Source organism: Aphelocoma coerulescens, chromosome 3 (assembly GCF_041296385.1).
Source record: "Aphelocoma coerulescens isolate FSJ_1873_10779 chromosome 3, UR_Acoe_1.0, whole genome shotgun sequence".
Taxonomy (NCBI): Eukaryota; Metazoa; Chordata; class Aves; order Passeriformes; family Corvidae; genus Aphelocoma; species Aphelocoma coerulescens.
In genome coordinates, this window is record NC_091016.1 from 17,965,724 (window position 1) to 17,993,419 (window position 27,696).

Sequence of the window (27,696 nt, forward strand, 5' to 3'; positions counted from 1 at the left end):
GGGAAGCTCACAGGTGGTACCACACACGGCGGCTGTGCCCTAATCCCGGCAGGGCAGCTGGCAGCCAGCGTTTGCAGCCCGGGGCACTCGGGGAGCGCCGCGCCTCGGGAGCCCGGCGCTCGGCGGGGGCTGAGGGGACAAAGCCTGCGCCACAGCAGCGGCTCTGTGCCCTGCCCCGGAGCTCCCGGCCCGGGCAGAACTACAGCTCCCGGCGGGCTGCGGAGGGAGGGCACGGCCGGGGGTGGCCCCGGAGGCTCGGGAGGCTCGGGGAGCGCGGTGCCCGCTCCGGCCCGGCCCGGCCCGGCCCAGCAGGTGAGAGCGGCGGGCGCGGTCCCGGGATGGGGGGGCCGCGGTGCGGCGGGACGGGCTGGGCTTGGGATGTTCCCCGGCGGGATGCGAGCGGTGCCCCGGCGGGGAGAGGAGCCTCAGCTTCCCATGCAGTAAAGGGAATCCGCTTGCAGCTTCCCATGCAGTAAAGGGAATCCGCTTTTTCAAGCGATTCCGTGTGCCCAAGCCCGCGGGCGCTGCGCCGACGGCCCGTAAATGCCAGGGATTTAAAGGGAGCGCGGTACTGCGCGTATTCCTAACAATGGGAATTGTTCAAGTCTGAATAACGCAGTGGGTCGTCTGGGGACTTTTTGTTGGTTTTGGGAACAGGAAGGCCCTAATCTGCATTCCTGGTGGGGGAGTGAATGTGGCATTCCCAACTGCTTGCTGGAGCCAGGGGTGCTTTTCCAGCGTAAGGTCCCTGATAAGCGGGATTTACCAGTGCTTATGGAAACAACAATTTTAGTTAGCGTTCCTTGGGAATGTGGCCAGGTTTCCCTGTTTAGTTCGAGTAAGTGGCTTGAACTATTGGCATGTAAATGGTTTCTGTTTGGTTTATTTACTAATTTCTAAATGGGGATATGAAATCGAAGTTTTCTTTATTTACGGATAATTTTGCCAGACCTGAGAATGGTTTGATTGAGTACTTTATACATAATTCCCTTTGCTGAACAAGCGTTTTAGGCATGAGAAGAAAACCTTTTAATGCACGTATTTTGTTGCATAATTGAGCAATCTGCAAAGACTAAGCAAATTGTGTACTCTCTGCTCAAGCTGGATTCAGTTTGTCAGAATTCAGTTGGGATTTCGACTGCCCAGCAGTTAAAACATACCATTATCGAATGCATTGCTTAATTTTCCAGCTCTATTGAGTTAGGCTGCTTTCTCTTCCCTTCTTTTCCTAGCATAACTTCATCTAAAGGAAGAGAACTTGCCTAGTTATTTTAGGTGAACCTACAAGATAGGATCAGTTTTAGAAGCCAATGTCTCAAAGCTACGTAGAGAGCCACAAATACAGGGTTCACATTTTGGTTGGCACTGCTCTTTGCAGATGCTGTGCTTCTCCCCTGAAGCGGATATTACTCCTGTTTGAAGTAAGCTAAAACTGAGGCTTGAGTGCACAGATTGCTAATGTTTACTGAAAATCGATGGAAGATAGCCCCAAAAGCAATTAAGCAGCTTTGAAAATCAATCCACAGTTGAAGTTGTCCAAGGACAGGATTAGATCTTTGTCAGAGCTGAAGTCTTTGTGGGGAAGGTCCTGGCACAGTGTCAAGTTCATGGCTCTTTGTTCAACATCTTTTCCAGTCTGAATTCATATAAAAACTTGTGTGTGATTTTCTTAAACTCTACTGGCTTGTTATTTCTTTCAGAGTTTGTTATTTTATTTCGTGTGATCATAGTTTTGAAGTAAATAATTTGAAATAGAGCACGGTTGGTAATAACCAGTGCAGCCAGAATCCACATGCAATTTCTCTGTACGAATTGCCCAAAATAGGTATTGGATTACTGGGTGTTTTCAAATGCTTTTTTGCCCCCTGTTGATTTACTGTACTTCAAGTATTTGGTCATCCTGTAGGGCAATATCATTCTTTTCAGCCCATTTGTTTATCCAGGGTTTCAGCAAAGCTTTCAGGCCTACCTACTATTTTTAGGCATAAAATGGCAATGTTTTAATCTTGTAAGCACTGTGAAACAAGCTCAGGCTCCTTGGTGGAAGGACCAATTTGTTCTGAGTAATTACAACAGGTAAATGAAAAGGTTTGGGGTAATAATTCTGGAATGGTGATACTCCCAGAAAGACTTGTTGCTTCAGTAATAGTTTGTCAAGTAATTTGTCAGTGAAGAAGTAACAAAGCAGGGCTGGGGGTGGTAGGTGAGGTACATCTTATAGCTCTAGGCAAAGTAAATTGATTATCTTACATATTCCTGTGCACATTTCTTGCATTATAGTTGGAGTATTCAAATTCTGTGGCCAGATGAGAAGAGGTAAAGCCTTACCTTTGTGGTGGAGTGTCCACTACTTCTTTGAGCCTGCAAGAGTATTTTCTTCATGGCATGCACAATCCCAGATCCAGGGCAGTCTTCTTTAAAGTGCAAGTTCCAAATGTGGCAACTAGATCTCTAATTACTGTGTAAGTCCCTGAAGAAAAGTCACTTGGAAAGTAGAGCATCTTGCTTCTCTCTGAAGAGCTTTGGTCTGCTTGTAATTAATGTTGAAAATACTTCTTTCCCTTCTGAATACTACTGCTGAAAAAGTCCTGGATTCTTCCTCTGAACACATTATTTTTAATTAAAAGCATCATTGTGTGTGTAAATAGGTATTTACATAAATAGTAAAGCACAAAACATCTTCTAAAGCAACATTTGCTTTAATATCTTGGTCATGCTAGACATAGCAGGATGGCTGACAGTGATGTGAATATACCCTGGGGTTTATGGTTGGTTTTTTGAAGCAGCATTCTCAGTTTTTATATGTATTTAAGTGCACTGTTATTGATTAAATGCTTTCTGATTGGCAGGCCTAGGAATATTTTAGTGGGAATTGTGGTGGCCATGCTTTGTTAGTTGCTTTTTTCAATAGTGTATTTGCTACAATGAAGAAATTACATGTGATCCTGTTTATGAAGGGATCCTGCTGGATTAAGGAACAGGAGCTGTTTGCTAGGTTTCCTGTCTTAAAAGTGAGCTGTTTTCCAACATTCCTCCAACTTTTTTTTTTTTTTTTAAACATCTCAGTGGGAGATTTTTAGGTGTGATCCATGGGACAAGAAAGGGCTCAGCAAAGTATTGGGGTTTGTTGTTCTTTCTCTGTCTCAAGCAATTCTTCTCACATTTATTGCACCCAGCAGTCAAATTTTGTTCATCTTGTGAATTCTGTAGTGAAGACACATAACTCTTGCTCTCCCTGTTTGTTCTGTATCTGCAGCCTGGGTGTGCTTTGCTGTCTGATAGAAGACAAGTCTTCCTCTCAGATAAAACACCATGTATGATGAATCAGAACCCAAGCTCTGTTGAAGGACCTCTTGGGTGCTTCATCCAGAGTGTTAATTGCTCTAATCTGGTGGGTACAGGTAGTGCACTTTTCTAGATGAAGGCCATGAATCCAAAACAGAACTTAAACATTTGTTATTAAGAGAGAGATAAAGTAGTAAGAATTGTTCTTGTTACATGTTTACTCTGGCACATCCTTTTGGTGTTGCAGTTATTTGACAGAAAATGATGACTACCATCTGTTCCCCTCCTCTGGCATCATTCAAAGTTCCTTTCCTTGTTGGGAATGAAGTCTTCATAGAGAGATAACAAGTTTTGATCTCTTCCTGTTTCCATAGTCACAATTAATATTCCTTTTTCCTTTTACACTTATGGCTCTAGGCAAAATGAATTGATTGTCTTATGTATGATTTTGCACATTTCTTGCATTATACTTGGAGTATTCAGGTTTTGTGGCAAGGGAGTCTTGTCTCCTAGAAAAAGAAGGAAATCTGAAATAATAGATGAGGTAAGGAGTCTCATCATAGAGGTAAGAGGGAGTCAGACACTGTCAAGGAAGGAGGAATTGTGGCATGAGAGAAAAAGAAGGAAATGTGGAAAAGTTGGGCATTACAGAGGACTGAGGTCATCTCACACTGAGGAAGGAGAGAGTCTCACACACAGGGAAGAGCAAGTCTGGCACCATGAAGAAAGAAAAGAGTCTGGCATCACAGAGGGATGGTAGATTTGGACATCTCAGAGATAAGAGGGAGTGTGGCATCACATATGAAAGGTGAGTCTGGCATCAAAAAAAAGCAGGAAATCTGCAGTAGTAGAGGGAGGAAGGAGTCTCATCATGGAGGTAAGAGGGGTTGTGAAGGAAGGAGAGTCTCATCAAAGAGGAAGGAAGGAAGGAAGGAAGGAAGGAAGGAAGGAAGGAAGGAAGGAAGGAAGGAAGGAAGGAAGGAAGGAAGGAAGGAAGGAAGGAAGGAAGGAAGGAAGGAAGGAAGGAAGGAAGGAAGGAAGGAAGGAAGGAAGGAAGGAAGGAAGGAAGGAAGTCTGTCATCACAGAGGTGACGGGGAATCTGACATCACAGAGGAAGGAGAGAGTTTGACAGCCTAGAGGGTGGAGGTCATGTCAGCACAGAGGCAGAGGTAAGAGTGAGTCTGGCATTGTGAAGGAAGAAGAGAGTGGCATCATTGAGGAGAGCAGGGAGGAGTGGCATCACAGAGCTATGAAGGAGCTGGACATCATAGAGGTAAGAGGGAATGTGGCTTCTTGTAGGAAGGAGGGAGTCTGGTATCGAAGAGTCTGGCATTGCTGAGAAAGGAAGGAATCATCATAGAGATAAGAGAGAGTGTGATATCACAGAGGAAAGAAATAATCTGATGCCATAGAAAAAAGCAGGAAATCTTCACAAATGGAGGAAGGAGTCTCATCATAAAGGTAAGAGGGATACTGGTGTCAGAGGTAAGAGGAAGTCTGGCATCGTAGAAGATGAAAGTCATCTTGCGTCACAGCCGAAGGAGGGAGTCACATCACAGGGGAAGGAGCACATTTTCATTCATGCTGCCCTTATTACTTGGAGTCATGATCCTGATTTAAATTCACAATGTGCACCTCATCTGTCTTGCAGTTTGCCAGAAAATTCCTCTGGCAGTCTTTATATTCATCGTTTCCTTCTCTACACCTTCTTTTAACTGCAGGGTTGTCATGTACTTTGTTCTTACATACCTCAAACTACTTGCACTCTTTTTTTTCCCCTCTAAAGCACCACATATACGTCAATTCTGCATGTTTTAATAATTAAAGGTTTCAGTAACACAGTTTTCTAACAGTGCTAATACAAAAAGCTTGTAAATCTGCTAGCTGAAAGATCTTTCCCTCCCTGATTCCATGGAAGAATCTTCAGAGACTTAGACTAATGGAAGATCCTGCAGTAAAGTGAAGTACCACCAAGCAGCTTGGGATGAAAACAAGTCTTATCTGGAGATCAGGGTGGGCAACACATTGGCAATAATACCATGGCAGGGAAGGAGGGTAACTTTTTACTCTTCAGTACTGGAGGATTTGGTGAAGCTAAAAATAGAGCCCTAATTTGCCTTAAGACCTGAGGTGCAATTACCTCAATCTCGTTTCCTTATCTGTAATATCTCACTCTTTTGGTTCTATATCTTCATATATATCTTTCCACCCCTTCTGTAAAATGCAGATACTAGCATAGGATGAGGAGGTTAACCTCATTATTGCTAGAAATTCTAGTGGAAGGCAAAACAGAACCATGTGCTGTTCATAATTTCTTTTCAGACACTAGGAATGAAATGTTGAAGTAAAGCTCAAGATGTTGTTTGGACTCTGTTGGACTGTGTCATTTAGTTGGCTGGATAGTGGCTAAGAACTGTTTAAAAAACTTGTTGCTGGCATGGTATCCTTCTCTCTTTTAACTGTTAGATGGAATTTGAGAGAGCACTGAGAGCACTTCAGCTCTGTTCACCCTCCATTGTATGCCAGGCTACTGTCACTTCTCTGCACCTGTGCAAAAAACCTGTTCTTGCTGGGATTTGAGGGTCATTAAATATGAGTTAGGGCTGGATAAGATAAATAGGATAAAATCTTTGCATGATCTAACCTTAATGCATTATTATGGTAGTTTGAACAGTTCTTTCACCCTTAATCATCGTGACTGAACAGTGCTGATTTAAGAATCCTTTCATGGCTTTTCTGTCTGCAGAGTCTTAAAGAGAAATTACTGCAGATGGAGAGTGCATCTCCTTTCTCCTGAATCATGCACACAGCCATTAGATCACAATAATGGGCATCACACAGATCCCAAGCTGGATTCTGTCAGTTTGAGTTTATGTAGCCCAAAGGCTTTTTTTAGACTCTTGAAAGGGAGTGGGTTTGTTCAAGCATAATAGAAGCAAAATAAGGAAAATTGAGATAAACAAATCATGTTTTTAAGGAGCACAAAAAAAAAAATCTGTGGGGCATGGCTTTGAAAGAGCAAGTAATGTTTCTTAAATATGTGTTCTTGTAAATTGACTTTCTTCCTCTTAAGAACGTGGTAATGCAGTATTTTAAATAGTGATTGGGATACCAGCTTTGACTGGCCAGTGGTTACATAAATATGCTGCCCCTGGGTGAGGCAAAGTGGACAACAGTGAACTTGGTCCCATACAGCTTTTCTTTTATACTTAGCTAGACTTGGGTCTCAGTGCCTGTGGGCTTTCTGTGTAGTACTGGAGAGTTAACAGTTGATTGTCATTGTAGGAAAAATGAGGTGGCAGCGTGTTGTGTAAGGTGCTCAACCACTCCCCTGGAATCACGTGCCTGGAGGACTAGTGCTGTAAGTGCAAGTTCTGGGTGATGCATTTGGGCACCCCCAGAGCCTAAACTGGCCCTGTTGCTTGTTCCTGTTGTCCAAGGGACAAAGCAGGTGAAGAGCTGCACGGGAGCAGTGCCTCAGTGCCACAGGCATGGGGTGTTCCTCAGCAGTGTACCCCCAACCCTGTCCTGGGAGCAGCATGCCCCACTCCTGGCAGAGGCCTGAGAGAGTGTGGTTTCCCCTCTTTTGGCGACGTGACCTCACTCCTTGCTTGTAGCCTTCCAATTAGGTTCCTTCTGTACTGGCTAATTTCTGATTGTGAACAGTCTCGAAAAAAAACTGTAAAATAGGACGATATCATCTCTTCCTGCTGTTTTGGAGATAGCATTGTGTGCCACCTCCCTGTGGCAATAAAAAAATGTAAATGCTAAATTTCTTATCGAGACAAGCCAGAAACTCTGTTGGATTTGTAGTTCCTGTCTTTGATTTGCTTTCCTGAGTAGGACGCTTTATTTCATCCCATGCCTGCCTCCCCTCCTCCCCTACAATGTTAATGTATCATTTCATGTTCACCTGGGAGATGTTATCACTTGTATGCAAAGCAATTTCAGCATTGCTAAGCTATTTTCAAGCTTGTCATAACGCTCCATAAACGACAGAAGTAGGAAGGTTTTTTTCTACAAGTGACTTGATGGTTTTCTGTCTGTTTCTGGTGCTACATCGTGGCAAAAATGTGATGCCCAGAGATGGTAGGACGTAGACTGAGGGTGAAGCTGTGGGGGCTGTGCCATGTCTTAGTCCCTTTTAGGCTGTGGCAGTCCTCAGGGACCCTGTTACAGGTGCCATAAGTTTTTGAAGTCCTTCAGTGGGGTTATTGTTCCTTCAGGTCTCTTGGGAAGAGTAACCTGCAATTGCTGCTCTTCGGGCAAACCGATGTGTAAACAAAGACACTGCAGCAGAGAGGTGCCTTTTTGGTAAAGCCTGATGTGGGACTTTATGTAAGAGAACAAAAATAAACAGAAAAATCACTTCTAAATTGAGCTGTTCTCTCTCCTGCAGAGTAATTATTAATCAATAAACCCTGTATCTCTGAGAGTGTGCCAAGTGCTCTAAGCTCCCTTGCAGTGTGCTGGTAAACCAGTCTTGGAGAGAAAATGTTATTAACCCTAAGCTGTGATTAACTGTGGCATGTGTCTGAAAGCAGCACAGTCTTGATGCCTTTTCCTGGTCTTAAAATCAAGAATCAAACACGGTTAGAAGGGAAAAAGGGGTTTTACCTCAGTATTTATTTTCAGGATCCTTAGGTGCACCATGTCCGGGTGGAATGCGCTGAGATGCACACCACAGTGCACACCCACGATGGATCTGGTATAACATTATAGGTCTCACTAATTAGCCTATCTGTCAAAGATTCCCCAGTGAGAGGCTTGAGTGAGCCCCCTCCCCAAGGAGCCTTCCCCCTGGATGGTCCTATCTTAGTTTACAAAGTGTGTTGTGGAGAGGACCTTGGGGTCTGGGGCCTTCTGATCCCTAACTACGAGGCTTCTAAGATGTTCAGTCTCCTAGCTTGACAAAGTAAGTCTAAGAATGTAGGCTAAAAAACCACTAATACAAAAAGCTATAAAAGGTATATAAAAGGGGTATAAAAGAAAAAGCAAAAAATCATCATGACATCAGTCTCACAGCCTTGCTTCACCCATGCAGCAGCAGTTTTGCACTGGCAGAGCTTGGCAGCACCCCTCAGAGCTGCGGGTCACAGCAGCTGGGTTGTGTTTGGGCCAGAACGCGTTTCCAGCGTTAGGTTGAAGGTCTGCACAGTTGCTTATTCCTCCAACAACGTGTTTGAGATGGGTTCTAATGCTGCAAGGCAAAGATGAGTGTTTGCTTGTAGAAGGAGGTGGGGATTTTACTGTTAAGCTGTTTCATAGATGACCTCTCTGAAAATAAAGAGCGCTGTTCTCTCGGGCATCTACTCTTGTGTATTGATGCAGACAAAGCAAGAGACAGGACATAGTTTTGATGTAAATAATAATTGCTCTGTTCCTGTGAGCCCCTTAGCTCTGATGTTAATGCACAGACAGAGGACAAATCAAAATGCAAAAAGGTGCTGAAAACCAGGACTATTTCCTGAAAAACTATTTCCAGTAGGGAACAGTAAGACACTGTAAGGAAGTTTTGGGGTTTTCTTGCAAACATATTTCTTGAGATGTGCTTGGCCTTCTTCAAGAGGAGCTTGTTTTTGGGCTGTTTACTGGGCCCATTGCATTTCAACATTTTTCTTTCAAAACATGTTTTTAAAGCAGCAAACCAAAAGCATTCTTCCTTGAACTCTTTAGGATAAAAGTACTTTCTAAAGTGTTTAAGTGCTGTCTGTAAACAATATCCACCCTGGGGTACAGCAAAGTCTCGGAGCCCAAGGACCATGGAATAAATGGAAGTATTTCCTTCTAAGGTCTTGCCTTTGGTCACAAAAAAAGAGGGAAAAGCCAAACCAAAACATGAACTCCCTTTGAAGTACTGGTTTATGAAGGCAACGTGCCAGTGTGGGTGCATCAAGAGACTTCAGACAACAAAACCACCAGCTTTGTTGTTGACATCTCTGAAAACTGAGGGTAGAAAAGTGTTACGGTACCTGTTTGTCCTTCCACACTCGTGGTGCTGTATTGCTGCAGCTGAAACAAGTGTTAAGGAGCTGATAACTTCCATTTCACCACTGATCTCAGCAGTGATTAGCGGGGGAAATTCTGGTGCAGATGCATCACGACTGAGGTTGCTTTGTGCTGCTCAAACAACACACAAGAGTTCTAGAGAAGTAGCTTGAATAGTGAACATGGGAAATCACTGCTCTGAGTGGCCTCCTCTGGGCCCAGGCTGGAGCTGTTGGTTGGAACATGCTGCATCCCAGCAGCTCATCCCTCACAAAACAATCCCCTCGAGTGCGCTGTGAACTGGTGCGAGTCAAAATACTGCTGACGCACTTGGCCCTTCCCTTCCTGGGCACTCAGAGAAAAATGTGACATAGTTAGAGCTCTGGGTCCCGTGTTCATTATAATCAGGAATTATACTGGCACTTTCAAGGGAACTGAGAGAGATTGAATACAGAGGGTCTCTGTGTTAGCAAAGAATAATCCAACCGATATCAGAGCCAGCTGCTTCCAAGTCAGGATGACATCTCATGCAAATCAGTTTGTCACCAGCTCAAACTCTCTGCAATAGAAGACAGGATTCTTGTGAGACCTGAAGCTGATTTTGGCACTTACTACTGGATTGTAAACAAGCTCGTCCTCAAGTGTGTTTGGAATTCACTGCAAAAATGGGTGTCTGTTCACACAGCGCGTTCTTTCCACATGCAGTCCAGGGCGAGTGCAAAATACACACATTTGCACACAACCCCTCCCCAGGTCTTCTGCTGAGAAAATTCCGCTTTCTCAAGTGTCCTCCAGAGCAGATGGGGGGAGCAGAAATGGTTCTGTAGCTCTGGGTACTCCAGTGCCTTAGGACATGAGGGTTTCTTGCTGAGGAAGGGGCTGAGGTTCTGTTCCTGGGCAGAGCAGTTCCGTGGTGGGTGCTGTGCCTCTGTCGCTGTGCTGGCAGAGGCTGTGGTGCTGATGCAGCAGGAGCCAGCAGAAAGAGTGCTCTGGTTTTGTAGGTAGCCCAGCCATTGTGCCTGCCCAGCGGGGCTGGCACTGACAGCAGCACTACTGCTTGTCGGGGGGCTTTGCAAACAGATTGGAGTTTGGATTTTTCTGTGTGGTGTTTACATAGTTCTGGTGGTGACCCTTTCCAGTCTAGACACGGCCTGAGTTGTGTTGTGATTTCAGGGAAGTTGCTGGTTTTCTCCGTGAAGGCTTAGGAGTAGAAATGTTGCAAAATACTGTGGTAGGTAAAAATAATTTCTGTGCAAAGTGCTCTGAGGTTTTTAGAAGCCCCTCCAGTTCTGCTTTGCAGTAAAATTTAATTGTGCTCAGGATGCTCCTAAACTGCATTGGTTTGTGTGCTGAGGCAAGCTGAAATTGGATAAACTTCTTAATTCTAAGGTAAGTTATGGCCTGGGTGTTGTAAAGGTGGGAAAAGAGTGTTTTCTTGCGCTCCAGGTAACATTGTGAAGAAAAACAAGTGGCAGAAATTATGGAAGCACCAGTGAAACAAATAAATCAAATTTTCTCAGTGCCTATCATTCCCAATAGCTCCAGCCTCTGAGGATTCAGGCACTTTCAAGGCTGTAGCACTTGCATGTGTGAAAAATAGTTGGGGTTTTTTTTTGGTAGCTTGTCCAATCTGCACAGGGCTTGGCTTCTGTGCAAATGTTTTAATGCGTGCTTATCTTGACTCATTATTTATTTATTTATTGTCAGCCATTAGAAAATTAAACTCAAGAAGTTGACTAAAACCTGAGCTGTCACAGAAAGGCACTTAAATGATTTCATTCAGTTTCATTCCTGCTCTAATCCTGTGAATTCCCATTAACTTGTGTTAAAATTCCTGTTTAGATCCAGGAGTAAAGTTGGTGCATTCTGATGACTCTTTGAGCCATTCCAGAGCATCAAATTACTCTGCAGCAGCAAAACCAACAAAACCTTCTGGCTCTACAGAGAATGAAGACGTTCTGGGTCATAAACAATCCTTGCCCTACAGAAGTTTTTAAATACTTGATGTCTTAGCAATTTCCCAGCAAACGAGTGTTTGAAGCACGACATTCTTTAAAATTATGCATTAAAATGATGACAGTACTGTTCCCCAAACCACCTTACAAACGTTTCTTATACTTAAAGGCATGCTTGAAAACATTAATTATTAAAGGGAGTCTAAGTGTTTTTTCTACTTGCAGCATGAAATAGTCCAAATACATTCAAAATGGATTTTTTTCCTTTTTTTTAAGGTGTTCTGTTTGACTGAAACACAGCAGCCCTGCAGCAGGGTTATGCAGATGTGCTGCGAAATCAGGTTGTTCTTCACCTTGACAGAATTTTATCACTTGGGAATGTGATCACATTTTAGAGCATGGGCTTTTGTTTTCTCTTTAAAATAGTTCACAGGGAGAAGGAAGGGGAAGGTCCCACTACCCTTTGCACTGCTGTTCAAGGGTTATGCAAATATATCCCTGCTCCACTTCCTGGCTGACTGGGAGGTACAAGGTGGCTGCCCTCACACTGTTCACTTTTTATTCTGTGTATACGTGTTGTTTTTCTTTCCCTCCAAATCTACAGCAGTAGGTGTGTAAGCCTTGCTGAAGGGATGCTCTGCTTTGGGATTTGTTGGGAATCTAGGGCTTCAGAGGAAGAGAAAGCATTAAATGTGAATTACATAATTATAATTATTAAGTTATGTTATGTTTGTTGTATTTACATTATAATGACTATTGAATTGCCACATAATCTCTTTACTTGCTCTGAGTTCTGTTTTTATTATATGTCTTTTTATTTAAAACAATTCTTCCCCATCTGAGTAGGTTAAAACATTCTATTTCAGAAATTTCACAGAAGTATCGATTTCATGTGAGTGCCAGAAGATCCTGTAGCTGGAATCCTGTCTAAAAAGGGAAAACCTTTGTAGTCTTCACAAAGAATGTGTGTCTCCCTGAGCTGATCGGACTTAACAGAGTTCTGCTCTTCTCTTGCAGGCATTATGCTGCTCGAGGTGGTCCTGGTCCTGGGGACACTCCTCATCTACTTCTTGTTTTCCAAAAAGAAAGAAGAGACACTGCCCTTTAAAGATGGGTGGTGGGGCAAGGGACAAAAGCCCGTGACTCAAGAAGACACAAGTGTTCGGCCATTTAAGGTGGAGACTACAGAGGAAGAGCTGAGTGTAAGCAAATCTCTGTGCTGGGGGGAGGGAAGGAAGAAATGGCCAAATAAATGCAGGATGTGTTTGGAAGTAATTTTTAAATTGAACCAATTGAGTGCCTGTGATGTCCAGGTCTTGGGGGAAGGGATTTTCCAGTACTTCAGAAGATAGGTATGAATAGGCAGATCTCACTGTGTCATTTTGTTCTCAGCTGGCTCTTGCAAGATTGATGGTAAATAAACCTACTCTGCAAAGCCCAATAAACATAAAAATGATATTACAGATTACTCAACTCTGTTTTTCTGTTTGTGCATTTTCCTCAGTTTGTGTAGACCAGAATAAGAACAATGTCGTTTTTCCCCCCTTTCTTTCCAAAGCAATTACAAATACCTCATTTTCTTGACTGCTTTATGCTTGCAGCTGTGTTGGATGCTGATTCTTCTGTAATTAATAGTCTACTTTGGTCAACACTAAATTACTGTGGTAATTACAGTAAACACATACGTTGCAGAATTTGTTGGATAGAAAGATTTTGATTGTGCGTGTTTAAGCCAGGGATTGAACGATTTCATAGGTCTTTTTGGAGTCATGGTTCAAACAATACTCATGGGATTGCTCATATTATTAGTTTACAATAGATTCCTAATTTCTCAGCAAGGCTTGGGTTTTTTAACACTTTGCTTGCCCTTCTTAGTAATATCAAGGGACACTGATCTCTGTTATGTTTTCCCATTACACTGCAGACACTAAGCTGGATAATTTCTAACTTTAAAATGTTGGAGCAGGGTTAGATTTCCAGACCTGCCTTTCACCCTCAGCTACTCTGTGGTTCTGTTTATGGTAGGAAGGGGCAGTCCATCCCTGCTGAGTGATTTTAGAGTGATCTTGCAGCATCATTAGCAGCCCCTGTACCCCTGAAGTGCAGTGGGAAGGTGACTGTCATTGTTATTCCAGATTGGCAAATTATAATAGCAGTCTAGTTTCACCAACTTTGTCTATGCAAAATCCTTCCAAGTGTTTCCCAGAGAAGACCTCTCACCCCTGAGTCCGGGAAGGAAAGCAAAAGATTTGGGCCAGATTCATGTGTTGATTGTGAGGAAAGTACCCTGGAAATGCAGCAAGACTTAAAACGTGAAGACACAGCAGTGCCAGCAGAGCGTCTTGCCCTCTGTGGTTGTCAGCCTGGCAGACAGGTTAGGCAGCCCTGCAGAACAAAGGCTGAGAACAGCTGTGAATGGAAGAGGAAGGAGGCCATCTGGAGGAGGAAAGGAATTGGAACAGCTGATGGAGCATCAGCAAAAGGCACAGGTGTCTAATTAGAGATGTTATTTCCATTGTTTCCATTTCACTTGGGAATAACTAGAAACCATACACAGTAGAGCCCAAGGCAGCAGACACAAGTGCTTTTAATGTCTGTTCTTTCTTTTTCCCTGTAGGACTTATTTAGGAGACTTGACCAGGCTCGATTCACTGAGCCACTGGAGAACAGTTGCTTCCATTATGGGACTAACTCAGTGCATCTCAGGAAGGTTGTGTCCTACTGGAAAAACCAGTTCAATTGGAAGAAACAAGTTGAAGTCCTCAACAAGTACCCACAATTCAAAACAAAGATTCAAGGTGTGTAGCTTTTACCCTTAAAATATAAACAGTAATAGATACATTTGTCTGCAAGGGAACTTGGTGGGAAGAAGGCTCTGGTTGTGTCACGTGGGCCTTCCCTCTCTGGCTGCCATAGCCTGGATCACTGGCATCACTGCCGAAGCAGCAAGGAACTCCTTCACTGTAACCGAGGCCTTTAGGACGAGGCATGACAAATAGAATTCCCTGTGCTTGAGTGGGCTGTCAGCTGGTGTTAGCAGGAGCCAGGCACAGGTGTTTGGAAGCAGAAGTGGATCTTAAGATGTACACATGTTCCCTGGCTCGCATGCAGTCGTGCAAACATTCCCACAGATGTCTCCTGATGCTCTGTGGAGCTGCCCAGCTGCCGCTGTCACAGTGAAGCCATCAGCCTGGCAGCCCTCTTCAGCTGGGCAGGATGTCCCTGCCTGGCAGGGCAGATGTGCTCTGCCACACCTCTTCAAGCATTCCCAGGCCTAGGAATGCACAGTGCCTTTCCCCTGGGGCTGGTGTGCTGCCAGGTGTGAGAGGATGGTTCTTCATTCAGAGCACGCTGCACCTTTCCAAAGAGTTCATTCAGCCAAGCTCTGCTGGTGCTGGAGCTTGGTCAGATTGGGCTTTTTCAAATGCCTGATTTAGGGTGGTGCTTGGGTCTTTTGGGGCTGCAGTTGTAGATCTAGAACACAGCAGGCAATTGTCTGACATGATAGCAAAATTTAACCTTACCAGAATATTTAGTTACATTTTTACTTGCACCCGTAATTGTGTGTTATTTCAAATGGTGCAGTTTGCCACAATATGTTAAATGGATTTGGGACAATAAATGGTGTTACATAGTGGTTAGAGCATAAAGCATTTATTTAAGTGATGTTAGTGCTGAAAAAGATAAAACCAAAAAGCCTTCCCTTAAAAAAAGAAAAAAAAAAAAGCACCGTCTGAGACAAGAAAGGGTGAAGCAGCTAAGGACAATGCACTATGTATAGCAATGGGAAGGGAAATGTCAGTGTTGGGAAAGATTACAGAGGGGAGATATGAAAAGACAAGGTCAGACATGCTGTGTATCAGATTCCTACCTTCTGTCATCACTTGAAAGCTTTTCAGAGAATACAGAGATTCACAGAAGTGTCAAGGATGGGGAAATCTCAAGTCAGTGAAAGAGGGTGGGATTGCTGGTGAACTGGAGTTGATGTGAGTAAAATATGCTAAAATACATCAAGAAATGAGGCATTCAGGCTCTGCTGGGAACAAATTCCTGTTTCCTGGAAAATGAAGCCCTGAGTTAGTTTGAGGAAGAGCAGTTCACCTGAAGCAGGTAGTGCAGTGCTGTGTGAAACTTTCCTGCTGGAAAGGACCACAATGGAAACCACACTGCAGTTTTTACCTTCATACTGAACAAGCAGGAGACTTTCCCATTTTGGTTTACTCAGAGAGATACTGAAAGACCGGGATTTCCTACCCTACAAAGGGTAGGAAAGAACTACAAAAATGAACACTTTAACTCTCTTTTAGCCAGGCATAAAATCCTTGATTCGGCATGACTGGCTTATCAGCAGTTAAGATGTGTGACCTGATTACAGGAGGCTTCCACAGGCAGAGAATACTTACTGATGGCTTTTAAAATGCCTTTTGCTGTAGCATTTAGGGTCAGTGGCTGGGGATACAAGCCAGACATGTTCAAATGGAAAGTAAGGCATGAACAAAATGAGGAAAGTGATTAATGCCCCCGAACCAACAGCTGCAAGTTGTGATGGATTCCCTATCTCTTGGTGCCTTCAAGCTGCTGTTGTAGGCCTTTCAGGAAGAAAAATCTGTGGCTGACTGAGGCCTATCCCATGCCATGTAGGGACATTTGGGTAAGATTTAAGGGCACTTGGACTAAATGATGTAATTTTGTCCTCTGCCTGTAAGCTGTGTGAATCAATGTGATACCGTTGGTAGATTGCTTCACTTCTATGTCTTAATTTGCCAATTTATTTTAAAACAGAAATAGCCAACCTCATTTGGCTGCTGTGATGCTTAATTGCCTGTTATAAAGTACTATAAGGTCCTTGGATAAATGTATCCAGGGAGGTGCAGTGTGTTTGCACGCTCACAAAAAAAAAGAGTGGAGAAAAGCTTTATTCGTAATCTGTTCTGTGATTAGTTTCAGTGTCATGGTAAATTTGGGCATGCTAATTAATGATTTTATTTTTTACAGGCATTGATATCCATTTTGTTCACGTAAAGCCTCCTCGTTTGCCTGAAGGCCAGGCTGCAAAGCCACTGCTAATGGTTCATGGTTGGCCTGGCTCATTTTACGAGTTTTACAAAATTATCCCTCTCCTGACGGATCCTGCAAGCCATGGCCTCAGTGATGAGCACATTTTTGAGGTCATTTGCCCATCTATCCCTGGTTATGGTTTCTCAGAAGCACCCCACAAACAAGGTATGTCACATGAGAAGAAACTGAACCCCCACAAGCCCAGTCTCACAGTGAGACTGCCTCTATTAGCAGAACAGCAATTCCTGTTACACACTTCTTGTTTTCCCAGTGAGGAAAGAGAGATCCTGTGTGTCGTGTGGGAGGAGGGAGATAGGGGCGTGATTTTGGGTGACATCACTGGCTAGTTTCTGGAGCAATGTGTAGATGGATAATTTTAAAAGCACCATAAAAAGCTATGAAGTGACAACTCAAGAATTGTAGTTGCATCCACGAATTGTCTGTGAGTGAGCAGGCAGGGTAATTTAATTTACTGCTGTTCCTTTTGGGTGTTGTGAATCCATATTTGACAGCATTGTACAAGTAGGTGAGAAGGAAGAGGTGAAATGAAGCAGTTCATGTATCCATGTGGCAGATTGCAGCCAAATACCTGCTTGCTCAGCTTGTGCTCTGAGGGATATAAACACAAGCTGCAGCAAATTGAAGCCAGGAAGTGTTTAAAGTGCTACTGAGTTCAGCATTTAATTACATGTGCAGGTGAATGACCAGCAGGGGAAGGTTGGCTTTGCTTTTTCAGCTTCCCTGGCTAAAATTTACATGGTCAGCGTGCAGAAGCAGTGGAGAAGTGCATCACTGGTGGAAACAAGAGTTTCCAACTATCATTAAGAGGAGACTGTGCTCCCAGCAGACAAAACAGAAACACACTCCCTGGGCAACTCTCTTGTGCCTCTGATGGGGCTCAGATGGAGTATGGACAGAGCTGAGTTTAAAGGACTTTGGCAGCCCCATGGTGGGGCAAGTGCATGGACAACGGGGAGAACACCAGTCAGCAACAAAGGCTGGAGTTTGTCATGGTTTCTGCTTGCTCTCTAGACCCTGCCTGGATGCTGAGCAAGGGCTTCCATGCAGTCAGTCAGACAGGCAAGGAGAATTGGACTTGAAGCTTTTGAGGAACTTGACCGTTGCCTTGATGTGGAGAATCGATGCTTCAGGGTCAGAAGTGTGGGTGGAATTAGTACAAAATAGTGTTCTTCTCTTCTAATGCAGACTTCAATTCCGTGAGTGCCGCTTCTGTTTTTTATGAGTTGATGCTCAGACTGGGATTCAACGAGTTCTACACCCAGGGTGGTGACTGGGGCTGGCTCATCTGCACCAACCTGGCCCAGATAGCTCCCAAGTGAGTACCCCATTGGTACAGCTGTTTTACTCTCTGAATAGTTATTTCTTGTGCACTTGGGAGTTCCTGTCCAAGTCCTCACTGTGTAGCTTCTTTCTTTGATGCTCAGTGTTAAGCAATGATCCAAAATTACATACTTTAGTTTATATTAAATGCTTTTTCTTTCAAACAGTTGCGCAGTAGTTTTGTAGTGGCCTTGCTGAGGTCTGGACTGGGACACATACTTGTAAAGAAAAACAAGGGAGGATTTGTGGCTTGGTGCCCTGGAGTGTGTGCTGATTACTGACAGTTGTCCCTCTGACTTGTCATCTTTGTGTGAAAAGCCACACTAAAAGGGCAGCTGAGGTCATGATGTAATTAACAGGCTGGAATTCAAGTATGTCCATTTTAAATGTTACAGGTCACAGCACCAAGCCTGGCAGAGTTCAAGAAGCGTTTGGGCAATGCTCTCAGGCACGTGGTGTGATTCTTGGGGCTGTCCTGTGAAGGGCCAGGAGTTGGACTTTGATGATCCTTGTGGGTCCCTTCCAGGGATATCCTCAGGATATTCTATGACTCTAAATACAACAACTTTGAGCTTTTGTGAACTTTTTGTTGACTTGTGGGGCTTTTTCTGTTTTTGTCTTTAGCCATGTGAAAGGTCTCCATTTAAATATGGCCTCAGTTTCAAAGCTGGGACTCACTCACCTGCTCTCTGTCCTGCTGGGCCGGTACTTCCCAGGGCTCTTTGGATTCCAGGATGAAGATGTCAGGAGGATGTTCCCCTTCTTGAAAAAAGGGCTCTACAGGATCTTGTCGGAGTCTGGCTACGCTCACATACAGGCTACAAAGCCAGATACTGTTGGTAAAACAAACAAAAAAATCCCACAATCTTTTGAGCTCGGAATACTTAAGTCTCTTCACTTTAGTTGCACTTTCATAGAAACAAAATGTACTGCTAAAAATATGCAGAAAATAATTTGGTTTTGCAGTGTATCTGCACATTACAAACTGAGCATGCTCCAAGTGCCACTGACCTCATTTTCCAGTTTTCATAAATAAAATAGATTGTTTAATGTTTTCCCACTTCTGCTATCACTGGGGGCTGCAATTCCATTTCAAATGCAGCTCTGCTGAGAGCAAAAGATAGTTTCTTCTCAGAGAATGGATCACATTCAAATAATGTAAACTACAAGAAGCTTTTAGCTGTCTCAGCACACAATGTAGCTTATTTATTATAGGGATAAGTAATACCTGAGAAGTAAAATCAAATTTCACTTTCACTCATTGTTCTGAATCACTTGGAGACTTTCAAGGAAAAAAAATTGTAGCTATGAGTGTTCTTTCTAGATGAGCTAGTCACTCAGATGGTTTAACTACTCTAAGTATCTGAGTATTAAGTGTTTCTATTTTAAAAACATCTTTTGTGACTGAATTGGACAACTGAGTCAGGAATACTGACTACATTTTAGTTTAGTGCAGCAGCAATTCACTGATGGATTTTATTAAAAACATAGCTAAGGAAAATATTTCGTAATGGTTTTCCATAAACTTACCTCCAGAGGCAGGTATGTTCTTAAAATGTGTAGGCAAAAGGATAATTTTTTGGATTTAAAATAATTTTGCTTCCGTTGAGTTCTAGTTTCTAAAAATTGCCAATCTTTTGTGCTTTAGGGCAGAGAGGGAAGCTAATAGCTGAGAGATGCCGAAGCCATGCTCCTTTGCAATCAGAATAAGGACAAGGAATCTTGTCCTTACCAATCATGTGTGGTCTGTCAGAGCAGACTGTGCAGACTGGGAACCAGCAGCCAGTTCATGCTTTGGGAGCTGGAACATTCCTGCAATTCTCAGGACAAAGAAGAGAGGAGCAGGGCAGTGGCAGGTTCCTGAAAGGAGAGAAAAATGCTTTGAAGACATTTCTGACAGAAATGCCTGTATTCCAAGTGCTCTTAGGAGCAGTATCAGGGTTTTTTCTCTGTAAGCAGATGTACTCTACTCACAGTAAGCAGGTGAGAACAGACTACTGCTTGCCATGTCCAGCAGATCTGGAAAGCGTGCTCAACAGAACTTTTTCAAATACTTGCTATTTCGGTTATCAGTAGTAGTTGCTTAATAACTGAAATTCCACTTCATGTTTAAACAGCAATTACTGATGAAATTCTGCCAGCTGCAGCATTAGGCATCTTCCTGGAAGGCTGGGTTGCATGGGTGGAACTTCAAATGCATTGCTGTTCCTTGGGAACAGCTTTTTCTCATGTTTTACTGAGAAGCTGGGACAGTGTACAGTCCCTGTATTTCACAGCACTGGGATCTGTGTGATCCAAGTTCCAAGTGCAGGTGTGTTTTTTTCTGTCCAAGGAAAGCAAACTGTAAAATCTATGTTAAGGCTTGTTCTACATGAAGGCAGTTTGCTGTTGCTAATTTAGAAGATGGACTGTTTAGTAGAGCCTTGCTGTTCCTTAATGACTTTCTAATAATCCTTAAAATGTTTTTGCTGTTAGATAATGCTGCAAATCCTCTTGGTCATGTGTAGGCATGTGGGGTTTGGTTCTGTAATGCTGTTTAATACATGACAACTTCCAGATTAATGGAAGCAAACCCTCCTTGGCACATAGAGCTTAATCTTATTAGCTTACCAGAAAAAAAGAAAAGGCAGCAGAAATCCAATACTGTTACATCAGTTCAAAAAACGTTCAGTGTGAGCTAATGTGGAGCCTGCTCCTTTGCAGATACTCTCAGTCTGTGATTTGGCATTAAATGGCTCCAACTCATTGTACTACTTTATTTATTTAAGAAAGCAGCTGATGGAACAGCTCTGTAAAGTTACATCCCCTGTATTATAATAGGCAGCTGTTCTAACACTCTCAGTAGTTGCATATCACAATTCTAGTTAAATTTTCCTCCTCCTTTACAGGCTGTGGTTTGAATGACTCTCCTGTAGGACTGGCTGCATACATCTTGGAGAAGTTTTCTTCATGGACTGATATGGAATTCCAGAATCTAGAGGATGGAGGTCTAGAGAGGTAAGCCCTTTCTCTCCTGCCATTTTGGATGAGGTGACTAAGCCCAGTCACAGCTGAAGAGGTTTGTCTGAAGTGGTCACCTCACACCTCAGGGAGCCTGTAGTGACCACAGCTGGTGCAGAGCTGCCCTACAGCACACAGAGAGGCAAACAGGCCATGGAGGGTGGTGAATTCCCTTCCCACTTCGATCTCCTAAGCAAAGAAATACACCCTGCAACTCCTGGGGGAAGAATCTCATTAGGACCAAAAGTTTAGCCCACATTAAAATGCTGGGAACTCATGATTCATTGTAATACTAACAATTAACTCACTGTGAATTGGCTTTGGATTGATTGTTACTGCTTCATCTACCTACCATTTGCTAATAAAGGATTATGTTTAGTGTGCAGCAGAAATCAGAGATGAAACCCCCTTTGAGAACTACCTGGCAGGAATGGAGAGAGGGAGCACGCTATGGAAAGGCCCAGTGGCAGCAGATTTGAATGGACTGTTTGCACTGCATGCAGCTGATGATTTTATATGAAACATGCACTGTTTACAGCACTTGTTGGGGTGTGATGGCTGTGTTGAAGGCTCACAGTAGCATTTCAGATTATCATTAATAAATGGCACCAGCTGTTGCATGTGCTGTTCTGCTCCCACCCTCCCAGTCTGTGGACAGGAGAGACAGCCATGCTGGGGCATAAGGTGCTTGCTGGAATCTGCCCTCCATGTAGGAGTTAAAATGTCACTTCCCAGTCTGTCTGAAAGCCTTTAGCATCCTTAACTGGTCACTGGCAGACAGAGGGGGAGTAGTAACTTCACCTCTCCACTCTTAACCAAGTTAACTGTTTTTTTTTCCTGTAACTTTTTTTTTGTTTCCTTACAACCAAACCAAAGTCAAGTCCCTCCTAAAGTGATGCACATCAGTGCTCAGGTCTAACTAAGCAATCTCTTGGGCTTGCCTCTTCAGGAAGTTCAGCCTGGATGATCTGCTCACCAATGTCATGATCTACTGGGTGTCAGGCTGCATTGTCTCCTCGATGCGTTTCTACAAAGAAAACTTCCAGAAGGGGATAGGCACACAGAAACATGAAAAGTAAGTGTGGCTTCTTCCCTTTAAATATTTTGCCCTGATCTTAATTTTATGGATGGATTGCTCATGCTTTATAGGTTTCTGAATGCTGAGGGAAAAGACTGCTCTATCACAATACTCCTCTGCAAGACAGACCTGCTAGTTGATGTACTGTGTTGTGCTTGCAAAACAGGGTGCTCAGGTAGGAATCCTGAACCATCAGTGAGGAGATCTGACTGGAGGCACTGCTTGAGGGCCTCCCATTCATGGAGCATCCATGTGCTTCCCGATTTTATTTCAGTTACTAAATTAGTCTGTGAGTGAGTCATGCAGTCAGTTTTGTTTTGTTTAGTTGGTTGTAGTTTTTGCCCATTTCTGGACACAGTTTGCCTATTTCTGCAAAAGGCTTAAGTCCTTCCTTTGGAAGCAATTTCAGCCTACTGACAAACTGCATCATTCAGGAGTCAGTGAGACTGATGTGCCTGCTGCTGCTCACACTCTAAAGACAGCAGCTTAGTTGCATATAATTGTGTGAGCTTGAGTATGAGTGAAGGCTTAAACCTGCCCTGAGGTGTTTGCAACCACAGCTTAGTGCCATGGTATTTATTTAGCTGTGAAATGATGCTCCCAGGAAGCTGACTCAGTTCCTGAAGCTGTTGTGGCTATGCTGTGGGCAGTATCTTGCTCTGGTTCTGCCTGCTTGAGATGAGCTGTGTGAGCTTCTACGTGCCTAGAGGACAGAGTCTCAAGGTCTTGTGTAAAATTCTGATCTCAGGCTTCCAGTGGCTACATGTCCAACACTTTTTGTATCTACACTTTAAAGTCTGTCATTTCTGACAATGCAGCTTATGCATATGGGTTATTTAAACCTAGAAAATGTGGCTCTTATAACAAGCACGGATCATTCCACTTTATGAGACTCTTCCCCTCAAATCTGGTCGCTTCCTTATACATCCTAATGTTCAGAATGTTCTGTATTGTGCATTTGTGCCAGTTAAAAGCAAGAGCTACTTTACAAGGTATAGCCTCACATTTAGAAATGTTGCTTCTGAACCAGTCTAGATTATCATTATTCCTCTCCTCTCTCCCCCTTTGAAGTAGTTCTTCTCCTGCCTCCCCTCCAGTTCTCCTGCCAGGATTAGCATATTTGGGTGGTTATCTTCTCTGTAAATCTCTCTCCAGCCCTTACAAATTGTGTGCTTGCCCCTCAATTGGAGCCCTGTGTGCAGCAAGAGGAAATTTGCTGCCCACCACGTCCTAGGGCTCCCCGCTCCGTTTCCATGCTTCTGACCTTCATGCTGTTCCCGAGATCTCTTGCAAAATTGCTTTATTATCACTGTATGCAAAAATAAATACAAGTTTTTTTCCTCAGGAGTTAGAGCGTTGTCTTCACTTTTAGGATATGGAAGTTGAATTTTAATTGCCTAACAACAGCGTGCCCAACTGTTTAAGAGCATTTCCTTGGAACTTTTGATTTGTTGCAGGTTTAAGTGTTTGGAAGATTACAGTGATTCTCTCTCCTCTCTCAGGCTCACAGTACAGGTACCCACTGGCATTGCCTCCTTCCCTAATGAAATCCTGCACTCACCCCAGGCTTGGGCCAAGAAGAAATACACCAACATTGTCTCCTTCCACTTCATGCCTCGAGGTGGCCATTTCGCAGCTTTTGAGGAACCTGAACTTCTTGCTAAAGATATTCTGCAATTTGTGGGGAAAGTAGAGAAAGAGCAACTCTGGAAAAAGAAAGGGGAATAACTTCCCTAAGAAACAGCAGGGTAGTTACTTTTAGCTTAGCACATGTACAGGGCTTACTAAGTGTACTGTAATCCATGTAATTAGATCTTACTATTGACCAGATGTGAGCAAGGACAGCAAGAAAAATGCAGTGTATCTGGATGAGATACTGCCATGGGGGACCAACTGATTTTTGGTTGGGCTTTTTTTTGTTCAGCTAGGCTAAGAAAGTAGCATGAAGAGTACTTGGCTGTCTTCTAAAATGTGTTCTGTAGTATTCTTGACTCTTGCTTTGAGATTGAAAAGTAGACCTCACGACAGCTAACTTACCTAGTAACAGTTTAATTGTTCTGAAAGGCCTTTATTTTCATGGCAGCAGTAAAATTTGAGTTGCTGTAAGTATGAAGTTCCTCACATAAAGGGTGGGGAGCAGCCTGTCAGGACTTAACTTGCATGAGTGAATCAATCAATCAATCAATCAATCAGTCATCATTGATGATCTACAGTACCTTTAAACTGCCTTCTGCTGGCTGCCTTTCTTTTCCAGCCTGGGCTGTGGAGCAGTTTCCTGGCTGTGAAGGAGCTGGAGTGCCCTGTGCCAGGCTCCTTGAATATGTGAGGAGGAGCTGAAGCACACAGGTGTCTGTAGCTCAGACCAGGGGGAGGGGTTGGGTAGGAGTAGCTACCTCTGCTCTGAATTTGTACTCTTAAGTTAAATCATAGCCTTAGGTAGGCTCAACACGCTGTGGCTTTGTACTGCTTTGGCAGGGTATTGTAAATACCTCTTACTAAAGAATAAAAACCTGATTAATGCAAAATTAAAAGAAAAGTGCATTAAATTTTTTAATAACTCCTCTTTGATTCTTTTAATTTTCTTAACAACTGAGATTTTGCTTGGTACCAGCTAACAGAAGCATCAGCTCAGAACCTATCAGTTCTGTACTGCATCTGTCACAAAGGTCAGATTGAAGGCAAACTGCTCAAAGGAAATTGAAGGGCTGTATGGTTTTACCAGCTCCTGTCCCTAGTGTGTGCAGTTGAGCTTCAAACAGGTTTTAAACCATATCCAGATGACTGATTTCAGTGTGGTTTTGTTCTCCAGTCACTTCTGATGTCCTTCTCTACTTCTGAAAGCACAGGGAAATACAATCTATCAATAGCACTTGCATGGATTAGTATTATTTCACAATCTTAATTGAAATGGAAGCTAAGAGCCACTCAGCAGATCCGTGCTCCAGCCCACAAGGCTTTAGACTCTAGTATACCATGTAGTTTGTTTCACAGAAGGCAAGTGGACCCTCCTGCTGGGCACATTCAAATCCTAGTGCTGAAAGCCACCACCAGCCGTGGCAGGAAATCATTAGGGCAGATGGGCTGTGGACCAGCCCAGATCAGTTTTCTGAGCAGAGATGAGACCTCTTGCTCCCTTTCCTCAGCCTGCTGCACCTGGGTGCCAGTAGTGCAAGGCAGAGGAGCTCTCAGGTCTCCCTACTAGATTTGATTCTCAAGCTGTTCTTGAGTTCTTTAAGACAGCTACCTGCTTCCAGAGTAGCAGTGAGCACTAGTTCCATGCTTAATTGCAAATGCTTTCATTCAGTCAAGATTTGTGTTCTCATTTGCAAAATATTGTGTGATGCAGGTCAGTGTGTTTTGAACACTCGGGAAGAAAACACAGAATCATTCCCTTTGAAATAGACTCCCCTTGGAGAAGACCTTCCTCAAACTTCTTTCAGGAGCAGTATAGTGAAAGAGGGTTCCTTATTCAGCAGGAATTAGCTCACCTCTGACAAGAACAGCTGCTACAGGTACCACTACACACCCTCCTGCACAAGTCTCGATTTATGACCCTTTGGTTTTGCCTTTCCTCTGTCCCCTGTGGGGCCTTATATTTCAGAGGTGGAGATCACCCAGCCCCTCTCCTTGCTACTGCACATGCAGACATCTGCTGTGGTGTGAGGGAGCTCTGCCATATTCTGATGTAACTGAACAGTGCCCCAGGGACCGCTCAGCCACAACGCAGATAAAGGAAGGGAGGAGCAAGTTTGCTGTGTGGTATCTGCCAAACCTCTTTTCAGATGGGAGTGAAGCATCTTCTCTCTCCCTTCTGGAGCAGATCTGCTTGAAGGGGCCCAGCCTTGATGAAAGGAGGCATATCAGGACTCTGGTTTGGGATCTGTTGTTACAGCAGCTCAGCCAGGCTCAGTCATCAGCGAGAGCTGGACCAAAAACAAGCACCTGTAAAACCTTTCTATTTTCAAATGTGCCTCACTGTGCTCAGCCCTCCGAGCCAATGACAGTGAGCACAGGCAGTACCTGAGCATGTCCTGCCCTGCTCTGCACACCAGGTAAGTGCTCTTCAGGGTTTGATAAGCTTCTGTCTGAAAGAGAGAAAAATCTGGACCTAAAAGGTGTAGATTTTAGGAGCTTAAAAATTATAATTAAATACCTGATATATAGCAGAGTTTGTTCTGAATTTTGATGTCACACTTCTCAAACCTTAAGCCCACAGCTATCAGCAGCTGTTGCTCATCACCTACTTACCTACACTTAGATAAAAATGCAGTGAAATACTATGACAAAGTGAAAAAGTATGAAATTAGCTATACAGCAGCTGTAAAACCTGCCATCAGTTCCTCTTCCCTTTTCAAAATTACTCTCTGGTTTCAGCAAAACACAGCCAATCCCACCACCTGCAGTGCAAGGTTTAATACTAATGAAGTGTCTGTGAGCCAGTGATAGCATCTGCATCTCAGACTGTAGCGAGCAACTCTCCCAGGAGCCTGAGATCTGGATTTGACAAGCACCTTGAATGAATCCAGATTCACTTCTGATACCCTCTGGTACTGGCTACAGGCAATTATTTGGTACAGAGAACCAGAAATAGTTTTAACATTCCTGTTAGCAAGTAACTGCATTCCAGATTATTGCAATAATAATAATAAGCAGTTGTCATGGGTTAGCAAGCATAGTCCCGGCAGTGATGTTCTTGCAAAGGGGTGCTTACAGCTTCCTCTGTGACCTAACAGAACCTATCAGCTGGCCAGTTTGAATATGGACAATTCTTTAAGCCACTTAAAGTTGTGACCACCTCTGTGGTCCACACTTAAGAATAGGAAACCCCGAGGCAGACTCTCTCTCTCTTGTTTCCAGTGCTGGGACAGGTGGCTGCGGGCCCCGTGCAGGGGACAGCGGGCCCGGCCCAGGCCCTGCTCGGGCCAGGCCGGGCCAGGCCACGGCCATCCTGGAGCCGGTGGGCCCTGTTCCACCCGCAGAACCCCCCCCTCCCCCTTCACAGCAGGGCTGTGGGCAGCCGGAGCGGCTGGGCTCCCCCTCTCCAGTGCTGCCAAGATTCAGCTAAAGCTGCACCGCTTTCTGGCAGAGGTCATGTGACCAACAGTGATAAGCCACATTCCAGCTGCAAGGCCTAGGTGAGATTAAGCCTTTTAGTGCTATGAAGAGCTGAAAACTGGAGGGAAGAGAAAGAGGAGATGCTTAAAGCTAAAATTCTGTTATGAAGCTATGGTAGATCAGAGTACCCCTTGTAATTTCATGCAGGCATGGGGGGTGGAGCGTTCAACTTGTACTTGTGAGCAAAAGCACCTGCGCTGAGATAAGCAGATGCTGACGCAGCTGTAATTTCATGAGAAGTTTGAACAGGGAGAGGTGGAAGCGATGAGGACTTTTGCTCCAAGTGGAAAAGGAGAAAACCTCAGTTCCTAGAGATACTCCCAGAGATAATCCTAAAGAGGAAGATGAGGAAGACCCTTTGCTCCCAGGGAAGGAGAAGGGCCTCTATTCTTAGAGATGAAATGCTCCCAGAGTTGGGTGAAGAGAACTTTTGTTTCTGAACGGCTCAACCTTAAAATTTTACCCCGGTAATTCAGGAGTGGACCCTCAAAAGCAGTTGTGGGAAAAGATGCAAGTCGGGGGGAAGGGACTGGCATGCGAGCAGAGAACCAACGCGGGCGGCTGGCTCGTTGTGATAATGTTTTCATAGCATGGGCAAGAGAGACTCCTCTTCCTAAATGGACTGAACAAGGTTATTATGGAAGTGGTAAACAGACTGAACATCTCAAGGGCTGTCTTTTTACATTGTCAGTGGGAGAAGACAGAAAGGTGGGGGGAGGAGAAGTGTTCTGAAGGTGTGGTATGACTTTTTTTTTCTTCTTTTAGGTCTGTTAATAAACTTCTTTATAGTCTTTCAAGTTTGGTATCTGCTTTTCATTTCTCCTAACTCTTATCTCACAGAAGGTAAACAGTAATGAGTATTTTGGACCAAACCA

The 27,696-nt window shown here is 43.8% G+C and overlaps 1 protein-coding gene across 4 annotated transcripts; it reads left to right on the forward strand.

Moving 5' to 3' along the window:
* On the forward strand, positions 1-27,618 carry EPHX1 (epoxide hydrolase 1). 4 transcript variants are annotated; one of them, XM_069009272.1, is made up of 9 exons: positions 1-312; positions 12,247-12,431; positions 13,847-14,027; positions 16,225-16,452; positions 17,494-17,623; positions 18,253-18,467; positions 20,517-20,625; positions 21,578-21,703; positions 23,209-27,618. In XM_069009272.1, the coding sequence occupies exons 2-9, from the start codon at positions 12,252-12,254 to the stop codon at positions 23,432-23,434; spliced, it is 1,395 nt and encodes a 464-aa protein (XP_068865373.1). In that variant the 5' UTR covers positions 1-312; positions 12,247-12,251; the 3' UTR covers positions 23,435-27,618. The 4 variants fall into 4 exon arrangements, with proteins under 4 accessions (XP_068865373.1, XP_068865374.1, XP_068865375.1 ...); XM_069009273.1 differs by lacking the exon at positions 1-312 and adding an exon at positions 11,506-11,570; XM_069009274.1 differs by lacking the exon at positions 1-312 and adding an exon at positions 11,733-11,761.
* The last annotated feature ends 78 nt before the right edge of the window (positions 27,619-27,696 follow it).